At 35.7% G+C, this 11,399-nt stretch overlaps 1 protein-coding gene across 1 annotated transcript; it reads left to right on the plus strand.

Moving 5' to 3' along the window:
• The first annotated feature begins 1,848 nt into the window (after nucleotides 1–1,848).
• Nucleotides 1,849–8,403, plus strand: LOC114525101. Its single transcript, XM_028546310.1, has 4 exons — nucleotides 1,849–1,960; nucleotides 3,998–4,501; nucleotides 6,886–7,191; nucleotides 8,039–8,403. The coding sequence occupies exons 1-4, from the start codon at nucleotides 1,903–1,905 to the stop codon at nucleotides 8,401–8,403; spliced, it is 1,233 nt and encodes a 410-aa protein (XP_028402111.1). The 5' UTR covers nucleotides 1,849–1,902.
• Nucleotides 8,404–11,399: the final 2,996 nt, after the last annotated feature.

The raw sequence follows: 11,399 nt of genomic DNA on the forward strand, positions 1-11,399 counted from the left end.
TATTATTGAATATTCAAAACATTCATTCAAAACTTTCCAATTTCCAACGAAATTAGACCATAGCGCGAGGTTGTGGTTAGACCTCATTTTGTGCACTTTCTCAACATATGAGGAAACGAAAGTCTGTCTTCATTATAAACGCTAATTCTAGCCGGAAGTTAATTGTTTATATTCCGGTTTGGCAATATTTATCAGTATTCGAGAAAGAATACATGCTTTGGTATATAAGAAGATTCTATATTACAACAGCAATGGAATATTGAAAATTGTAGCTTTAAGATGATTGGTCAAAATCGAATGAATCTATTCTAAAATTCTAAAAATTCAAACCCAAAATATCAGAGCGTTGCCATATAAACAAACCATTTTACATCAAGTTGATTTCGAAGTCAGCCTACTTCATAGACCATAGAACCATACACGTATACACCTTACGAAGTAGATTACGTTTTATGGTGGATGACCTCTACTACTAGGGATATAATTTTTGGTATATATAATCTCGCTCGATGAAGAAAAATTTCAGAGTTGCATAGTTCATGGAAATTTGAGCGGAGCAGTACGTGGAGAAAAATACAACAACTATATAATTATGACTATAATACTATGCACGTATATATCTTTCATGCAAGTCTCATCGGCGTTTTGAAATATTTTCAAAACCGGTGAGAATGTTACCCGCCCAACACAGTCACAGAGATATTGAAACGCACCTTTCTCAAATCGTGATTATGTAAAATCCATCCACCAGCATATTATATGCCGTCAAATTAATTATCTTTCTCACGCTGGGAGGCCAGCCTTCACAAATACCAAACATATTTCATGCAAACGCTGTTGAACGGAAATTTGATCACTAATACAATGTCAGTAGCTATAGATATTTTGTCTAAACTGGTTTAAACGCAATTTTATCACGGATAATTCACGGAAATTTCCTTCTAATACTTCTCGAGTAAAAATCAAGCCGTTAAATAGCTTTTAGAGAAGAAGTTATTTGGCGAGAGCGGGTGAAATTCATGATTATGATTGAGGCTATGTGCACACGGCAACGTTTCCGAGCGTTTTCTGCTGTCACATTCGTTTTCGTGCAAACGGTTTCAAACACTGTCAATTTACAATAGAAGTTGAAGCTAATTTAATATATCAGGAATATTTTTAGGATCGTGTAGACAAGGTCAAGGGCGTCTAAGCAATAAAATAGAAAAAAATGATTTTGAAAACGCTTGAAAACGACGCTCGTGTGCACATAACCTGAGTCAGATATGATGGACGACATGGTTATAATTCAATGCGCAAAATCCACGAAGTTATTCATTGAATGAATCCTCTAAGGTTAGTAGATGGGGTCTGGATTCTGCACAGTAACACTTATGCGGGTTTTCCCTTTAAACGTGATCGCAACAGTCAGCGTTTTCTCCACTTTTCAGTGTTTTTTTTCCAAAATCATATGATATGGCAAATCCCGTTTGTCTTGGAGATAATTTTTAACAGCATGTTTGGACCTGCATATCCCCATTAGTATTCAAGCCATTCAATTAAATTAATTCTGAGTGGTTGTCTAATATATTTTAAACCCAATCTTCGAATGCTTGTCTAAGGTAGACGACACTTTACTTTACCATCATTATTCTAGCAGTATAAGCGTGACGGTATAGGTATAGTATAGTAATTTTATCATGCTCATGAATGCATGAGCTTATTATATTATATACATTATTTACCCATTTTACCGAAATAACAATAGGTGCGTTGGATTAAGGGGTTAAAAGTCACGGAAATATGTAAAACGATGCTTTTCCCAGTATCTTCGTCTCGTCTTTCGCATTCACTCGCATTCACGAATTCTAAAAAATTATTTCAGGAATTAAAACGTATTTTCTTTCCAAATTCCGATTGAAGATGTTGCCAAGATGTGTTCATTTTGTTACCTTGCTTGCTTTTTTTCTTTCTCTCCAAGGTAAGTTGCCGGCTTTGGTTTGAAATGAATTGAAGTTAACACGTCCAGACAACCAGGAATACAATCCATCGCATTAATCGCTACTCTGGTTTTAAATGATGAAAGTAGTCAAAGAATACTTTTTCTTTGGTTGTTGCATGAATGTAGTCTTTGATTACTTTCATTATTTAAAACCAGAGTATCGGTACTTGTAACGCATTAGTTATGTTTTAAAAGAGATGCCAATATCTGGCTAAATTAGTCCGGAAAGGTAGTTTGCATTGTGCACTAATCCATCGTATACTTTTTGCGCGCAAGTGAATTGCTCGCCCTTATCATGTCCGTGTTGACTTGCAAGTTATGTTGTTCATAATGTAAATGCGACTATACGGGCTGGTTTATACTTAATCGTAATTGTCGTAAACAGCCATCTTTAACTATGTTAAATAGTCCAATTTTTAGTCCCATTGGAAATTTTACTTTATTCTCTGTATGTAAATTGTCATTACAATATAACATTTATAGTACGCGCGTGCTGATTGGTCGAGAAGCGTGTTTTTTTTTAACAATTAGACAAAGAGTCCGAGTTGTCTATGAGCGAATAGTCAACGAAGGCGAATCCTGAGTGTAGCGTGGGCTTTATTAATTATTAATTACCTTGGGTCGGTAGACATAAGGTCATAAATTCGGCTTTGTTTTTTTCATTATTTTTTTTTGGTGGGGTTCTAGGTAGCAGTCTCCCTCGCGGCCACGGCGCATAAATTACTGCAACTTCTTACTCTTCAATCTTCGAATCGCACGACATTTACGGAGTTTTCCGAAGGTTACGTCATAATCAAAACACCGTTTTACCGTTTTGCTTAAAGATGATGTAAAGTCCGTTCTGAGCATATATTCTGCGCATAACAATGTTTGTTTACGTTGGTTATATAATCTTTACATGACGTATGCGTCGTTATAATTTATTATTTTCTTCTCGCTCGACGGGCTGTGATCTGTGATGAATATGCTTATTTTTTATTATATTTTGAAGAAAATATTGTTATATTTTGAAGAAAATATAAAGCGAAGCTTGTAAATAAACCGGCCGTTATTTAAAACGTTATATATTTGTAATTGTAGGACAAGCGAGAAGGTGGCGTCTGTAGCGACAACAAATAGCCTCGCCATTTCGGGCTTTATTCAACAAATAAATTCTTGGAGCATTCCTTTCAGCATAATATTGCTTTTTCTAGCAGCTTTATGATAAGATAAGTTATCGTCGTGACTCGCAATTCGAGCCTCTTCGCCTTGCGACATAAAATAAAATAATTGTGCTCCCGAACTGCCGTTTGTAATACAACGCGCTAATATCGCATATCATTAACATTCCAAAAGTTGCTCCCACTGATGGAATGTGTTGATGCGCGGAATTTATGCGCAGAACGGACTTTACCTCATCTTTAACAAAGCTGGCTTGTCTATTGATGCGAAGACAGATGAAATTGAATTTGCCTTAATGGATCTCCAAGAAATTAAACTGAAAATTTATTTATGATCGAAGTTTATTTTGAGTGCAAATTAACACATGAAAATGACAGAATTGTGTGGAAATTATAATATTAATAATTTAGATTCGTTGATAGATTCGACTTTGCGTGTTAGATAAACCAACTGTTACTCCATACTTAAATAATAATATTTAATCCGTATGAAACGTTAAATTTGCAAGTCACTTCATCATAAAATTTCACAAGAATAATTAGTTGTGTGTGTTACGTTATAGCTTCGCAAGCACAATTGCTTCAATTCATTTTGTCGGTATTTGATGGTCAGGGACCCTGATTCGTAAACAATTACATTGGAATGGTCAATTTTCATATGTGGCAGAATGAATCATGCAGTCACGGAGCTTTAGCATTGCAAATAGTTTAATAGTCTTTTAAACCATGGTTTATACCACACTAAAGTTTCCAAACAAACCCTATATGCACCGACCCAAGGTAAACGCCGAGCCGGCGTCTTGTTTGGTTTTAATTACTTTGCATTGTAGTTTTGCATCGTTTTCCTCTTTCGCAGATGTGGCTTGTTTCTTCGTGCGTTTTTGGGATGGTCATAGTGGAGTTCCCTACTGTATTAATGACACAGGTATAATACAGTCAAACGGCAGTTGGGGAAACTTATATTTTCTGGAACTTTCTGGCGACAGCTGTCTTCACCTGACAGCTCAGTTTCGGTTTCGAGAAAATGGCGCCATGTTGAATTTGAATAGACAAGGTTGTCTTGCCGGTGGTTCTTTGTCTGGTTCTGGTTTTAATCTTGATTTATTTTATCTTTACGTCGACTCAGTAAGCCTGGACACAGCTGCTTGTGCTCAAAATCCCAACAAGGGAATCTATCGCGCTATAAACCAGACCACACAGGGAGCATTATCTGTTTATTATAAAGGGCATGGCAAGAGTTTATTTGAAACCTGGTGTGCAACCTATGAATATAACTATCAACTTAGCAAAAAATACGCAATCAATCAACACATTGGACTGAGTACAAGATGTGACAACTGGAACCAAAGATTTATTTTCGGTAGGTCTCTGATAGACATATCTTATATTTTTCATGCGTTTTTTTCATTTAGTAGAGAATGCTTGCTTGAAATAAAGAAATATGGATGTTTGAAAAAGTGTCGTCCCTAACGGTTAATTCGATGTTTTCAAAGCAAAATTTTGTTTGTTTGATCGTATTTACTAACCATTCACGTTTCTCTGGTATGTTGATGGTAAGAATTTGAATGATAATATTCTTGCAATTTTGCGTGGTGATATATGAATACAGGATGTATCAGAAAAACTAGAAGATTTTAAAATGTTCAGAAAACTATCATTTTATCAAGATATCTCAAAAATATATTTACGTCTAAGTATTTTAGCATCTTCTGGCTTATCTAACAGTAAAAACTAGCAGAAAAATTAACCTCGAAAAGCGGGAGAACGGTTTGTAAAAGCCTCATGCATTTTTAACCGCTTGTGCAAAGAAAATGAGACGTTGAAAATCCAAGTTCAGTTAAAGAGGTGAAAGTTTGGAATCTTTTGTGCAATGTATCGCATAATGCATAGTGCATAGTTGGAATGAAGTACTTAAGCATAACTAACAATGAATACTCTTGTTTTATTGTTTTCATTTAACAAAGAGTGCTGGTAATTATGTCATTCCAACTATCACTCATGCATGTAATCATTCTTTCGTGTAAAAAGTTATGAGAGAGCGGAGTAAACGGGGAAAAAAGAATCCAATTTTGAAACGTTTCGCGGCTGACCTAATGTTTATTTATACTTGGATTTTCCACGTCTCATTTTCTTTGCTCAAGCGGTTAAAAATGAGGCTTTTACAAACCGTTCTCCCGCTTTTCGAGGTTAATTTTTCTGCTAGTTTTTACTGTTAGATAAGCCAGAAGATGCTAAAATACTTAGACGTAAATATATTTTTGAGATATCTTGATGAAATGATAGTTCTCTGAACATTTTAGAATCTAGTTTTTTCTGATACACCCTGTATAAGTAAATTAGCTTGTAGGCACGCACGTAAGTATTTAATACTACAAAGCTAATTTGCATACAGTTTAAATGATGTTATTACAATATACCACTTGTCAAAGTTTGGTGTTTCATTAGTAGCGTTTCATTGGAAGAGTAACGAAATTTCCCCCCCAATGTATAATAAAAACTTTAATCGCGTGGGGCGCACCTGGACATACGACCTTTAAGGCCCACATAGAGAGAACGCGAATTGGCAACGCAACGCGAATTTTTAACGTTTTTTATTTTTCAAAATCAAATAAATTTTAACCTATCATAATATTCTGGTATATTACATAATAATAATACATTTTGACTGCTCTGGCGTCAATAGATTCAAATTTTGCTTCCAGAATTTAATTTATATGCTTCTGAAAACTCAAAATTCGCGTTGCGTTGCCGCTTCGCGTCCAGTCTGTGTCGACCTTTAGACTGTTCCTCCGTTTTGAAATTAAATAATGTTTTTTTATGAATAGATCTTCCACTGTTTACCTTGTGTTTATTTTTTCTTGGAAAAGTGGTATATAAAAAAATCTTATTTACAGAAAACATTATGTTTCCTTCCGTCACGGTAAATAAGTGTTAATTATATATTCAGTTTATCCTCTCGAAACTTTACAATAACCCGATATCACATGAGTAAAATTAAATTAAATTAGTAAAATTATATTAAATTTTTATTAGTGATTATTTTTAAGGATTGTGAAACGAACAGAAGTAATTACTTTATTTATGCATATATTCATTCACAAAGAAGAAATGACTCTGACATATATTTTCCACAGGAAAGGTTGTTTTGAAGGATATGGCAATAAAAATTATTTCTGTTTTGTTGAAAAGAAAATTTCACACTTCTTATAGAGCCTTTTTACAAAATTTGTTTATCTTTCTTACTTCGCAAGATATTGGCGATTAACAACATCGCATATCGGGATACATCCGCCATCTTATTTTATAATGAGATCTATAATTACGTGATGTCGAAAGCAGGGTTAACGCTTAAAAAATAACAATTACATGTTCACGCTTTAGTTTAGAACTCTTATAATTCAAACGTTATAATTTGAGATACGTGGAATTGTAATACAATGGAACTATCACTTCGCTGGGTCGTTAATTTAAAGTTACAAAACGAATTTTCTTGCAGCTTAAGACGTCATGCATATCAGAGCAAGAATATGCATATCCAAAATGGCGGATGGAAGATTATTTCATTCGAAAATATCTTGAGAAGTAATAAAGTTAACAAAAATCCGTAAACGAATTTTTGTACATAATCATGACGCTCTTTTAAAATAGACAATGATAATTTTAATTGCGGTATCCCTTCAAATAAGATAAATATTCTGGCAAAGTTTTAAAACAGAGAAAAATTGCATGTATTTGTTAATGAAGGTTCCGTGACATGTTATGGTGATATGGTGAAGAATGCCAACTGTCCTAAAAATCAATACATGGTGGTCAAGATTGCCTCGTTCCGTGGATTACTCGCAACAAAGACTTGTGGTTTGATTTTAACGGATTATAGTTGTGAACTTGATGTAACATGTCTTGTAAAGAAGAAATGTGATGGTCTTCATGAATGTAGTATGCTTGTGGATAACACCTTGTTTCCGAGTGACTGGTGTCCAGGATTGAAAACATATCTTTATTTTGAATATCAATGTCATTTTAACGTGAAACCGTTTAAAGAACTTTGCAGTAAGTATTTACGACTAACGTTTAAGAAATATTATTTCCCCTATAATTAAAATTTCCCCTACATGACTTCTTAGGGAAAGACGGGACATAATGAGAAAGACTCTAGTATACATTTGCATGGGCGTCAATTGAGGGGGACCAAATTCACATAATCTGTTATGCCAGGCTAATTTCTATTGAAAGTGAATACGGTCCCCCTCAATTAACGTTTGATTGACACCAATGTACATTTGTGTACCTACACAAATAATCTTATTTTTGTATGGAAAACGAGACCATGGGCCATGAACGGGCGATGATCTTTAACAATTGCATTCGATAATTTTTCTATCGGTCTTTTTCTTTGTAGTTCACGATGTGTCCTTGACACATTCATCTCTACCTTTCAACGGTGTTGTCAAAATTAGCACAGATAGTGGGACAATGAATGTTTGTTGGAAAAGTTTAAAAAAGTACCCAGACGTCAGAATCTTATGTCGTTACCTTGGTTATGACTATCCAAAATTACTGGTTAATATGTCTGTTCCAAAGGGGGCTAGAGATGCTGTTTTTTCGGGAAATTTAACCTGTTCTTATGATTACAAATATTTATCCCAGTGTTCAACAATTGCCTCCACGAAAGTTTGTTCTGCGTTATCATACATTGAATGTGCTTTTTACGGTAAGAGATAGGAACGCTTTAATAGAATGAACACAGGGATAAATGAAAGGAGAATTAAACAAAAAAGTCGCCAATGTAGGAAGAATAACACACGTGATTTGAAATACCTATAAAGTTCGAAAAAGGCTTTCAATAGGCAGAATTGTACATTAAAATTTTGATTAATCAAAATTTTTCGCCCTTCAGGATTTCTGGAAGAGTTCAGACCGTTGTTAGCTGGTGATAGAGTAAATTTTCCTGATTCATCATTTTCTGCCTCTGCCTCTACAAAGGGTCACAGTCCTTCCGATGCAAGAATGTCAAGCGGAAGTTCTTGGTGTGCTCCTGTCGCAAATGATAAGCATTATCTTCAAGTGGACCTGGATACGCTGTATTGGTTATTTCATTTAATAACGTATGGTGACAGCACTAGTCCAAAATGGGTCGCCACGTATAATTTTAATTACACCCTAGATTTGGTTATCTGGAGACTATACAGGGACGGGGTGAGTGGTAATGTGACTAATGCTGTCGCTTACAATAAAATGTCCTTATACGAACCTGGGAAGTGAAACATGTTCATTTTTTATTTTTTCCTGTAGATTTTTCAAGGAAATAAAAATGCTTACGATCATGCAGCTAGAGGATATAGGAGGTATTTTTACATTAAAACAAGAGCTTTGAGATTTATCCCTGTAGCATATGTTGGTCAGCCATGTATGAGAGTCGAGACCAGTGGATACGGTAAGTTACGATATTATTTTGAATTGAGATAGTCGTATAAGGCGGTGAAACACTATTCCCCGTGCTAAGCAGATGCAAATAACGATATACTTGAATGCACAGTTCTTGAAACACTCTAAAATACCAATATAAAACGGCCTGTATAGAAATTCAAATATAATGGAGAGCGGCATAGAGTTAATTCCTGCTGCCAGAGAATATAGATTTTTTGTCTTGCACAATATAAAAATTTATCTCGTACTTTTCTTCCAAGCCGCGTTGCCATACAAACCTAGAAATTTAACAGTTAATAACATCACGTCCCGAAGTGTCGAAGTATCTTGGCTAGATCCTGAAAATCCTAATGACGGAGGCTCTTGGGCGCGACATGTTTCTCTGTTTTTAATTATTCTCACGAAAGATATCTCGCCAATTCTTAACATCACCAGGAATAAATCTGTTCATAAATATGCAATGCACCATCTTATTCCGTTCACTACGTATGAAATATCCGTTTCTGCTGGTAATCACAATGGATACGGGAAAAAGGCAATTATTCTGTTCTTAACATCCGAAGAAGGTATGTATTGGATGATATATAAGCTTTGTGTACTGTATTGCATTGATATTAAATAGAGTATATGACTTTAGATTAAAATTAAGTCAAATTCAAGCCATGATGAATAAAATAATGTTCCTGTGTACGTTTCCTAATGTTTTGCAAAATGACAATTAAAGTGTAAACGCTTTGTCTTAGTAATCGAAGGGTTTGGTAGCCTAGTACTGTTGTCATGTTCCGCGCATGAAATATTTTCTGTTTGAAGCCGTCCCTATAACCGCCACCCTTATTGCACTTACAAAAGAAATTCGTCAGGAAGAACTGAGTATATGAATAAACACCCCATGCTGTCCCAATAAGAAAACTGCAAATCGTTTTTTTGAACATTTAGCCCCAAGTGGTCCTCCAATGAACATCAAAGCAAGATCAAGAAGTGCATCATCTTTGCTTCTTGGCTGGGATCCTCCAGAGAAAAGTAAACAAAATGGCGTCATTACCAGTTACACTGCGTGCCTTTCACATTCAGAAAATGGATCTTGCTTTCAGAAATTTATTACCGATGAAACAGAGTGGCTTTTATGGAACCTGAAACCAGCAACAAAATATTATGTTTGCGTTCTGGCCAGTAATAAAGCTGGAAGCGGTAACTACAGCAACAGTGAAGGAATTTTAACGAATGAACGTAAGTAGAAATTATTCGATTTAATCATTATTGTTATATATAGGAGCTGTTCATTTTAAATGTGATTGGTTCATCCGTAGTCACATGACTTAAAATAAGTGCAATGTTTCCCGCCAGGGAACAAGTGAAAAATTGTTGACCGCATATTGTCATAACATATTAAGTGTTTTTTTTTAATGAAATTGTTGCCATGTATATGTTTTTGTTCCTATATAACAAAGCACTTAATGTACACTACCTCGGGAAATAGCTAGTCAATGTTTCCCTCGACTTCGTCTCGTTCGTTTCGTTTGCACTCTTATGATTCCACGCTCTTGGGAAAACGAAACTCACTATTTCCCTCAGAAGCATACAATAAGTGTATAGTGTATGATTGGTAAAGGAAATAGTATAATTTCGAGTGCAATTACGGATTAACAAGCACGAGTGAATTTTTAAAGACTGCAAAATAGCGCGAGTCCGAAGGACGAGTCAACTTCTGAAATAATTATACATCACAAATTGAGCTGAGCATTAAACGCACGAAGAATCCCAGTCAAGAAGAAATGCGAGCCAATCGTGAGGTTGGAGAAGCAGAATAGCTTTATTTCTCAAGTTCGGTTCAAAAAGTTCAATTGAAAATATTTTGGAAAGTTATCTCTCAGGCATTGGCGTAGCTTAATGAGGAATCGGGGGTATATTCATATATTCGTATACTATGAATATACACCCCGCCCCAATTAAACTGGCTATACGGCCCTAATCTGTCGTTTCCCGTATCGGCGAAGAGTCTTTCCATAAAGATAAAAAAAAGGGCGCGAAATCATACGAGTGCAAACTATCGCCGCATCGTTGCTAGCTAGACTATCTTGTACCAAATGAATTGAACATAACGCAACTTCGGTAGATTTTACTTAACAAACATGTCAATGTGTTATCATAGGAGCAGTGAAGAAAGCGATTGGAGCAACACCAAGTACACTTAACTTTTCCTTGGAGATTCCTACGATAATGTTTAAGTAAGTATTTAATCAAATGAGCGTGGCCTGCGAGAGAGGGGACTGGAGAAAAATATCCGAGACCAGATACTCCACATAAATAGTTCCTGTCGCCGTTCGATCACCTTCCATTCACAAAAAATAACAAAGGAAATACGAAAAAACACTAAAGAAAGTACAAAATATTGTGGTTTGTCCCGGAAATACGCGAAAGTTGATGTTACTGCCGCTCACCGGCAAATAAGCTCTGAGTCCTACAGGTGCATGTAAACAAAACTATGCGCGCGAATTTGGTAGAACCTCTTAGCCTCTTAACCTCTTTGGAGGACTAGAGGCCGCTGACGACAAACCAGCACACATCAATGCATGAAGTAAACAAGACGCTTGTTCTGGCGTTAACCCCGGCGTGGCGCGCACGTGCCAGTCTTCAATGTAAAGCTTCTGAACATAAACAATACAGTTCATACTCATTTAGATGCCTCGCCAAACTGAATGCTATGCGATCGGGAAATTCAGAAGGACATCGTACTTTAAAAAGTATAGAAGTCCAATTGTTCAAAAATGTAAATTAACCGCATAATACGTTCACTTTGTCTTACACTTTGCCTTTGGAATTCGCGCTTATAT

Source organism: Dendronephthya gigantea, unplaced genomic scaffold (assembly GCF_004324835.1).
Source record: "Dendronephthya gigantea isolate DGI-Jeju-01 unplaced genomic scaffold, DenGig_1.0 000033F, whole genome shotgun sequence".
NCBI lineage: Eukaryota > Metazoa > Cnidaria > Anthozoa > Malacalcyonacea > Nephtheidae > Dendronephthya > Dendronephthya gigantea.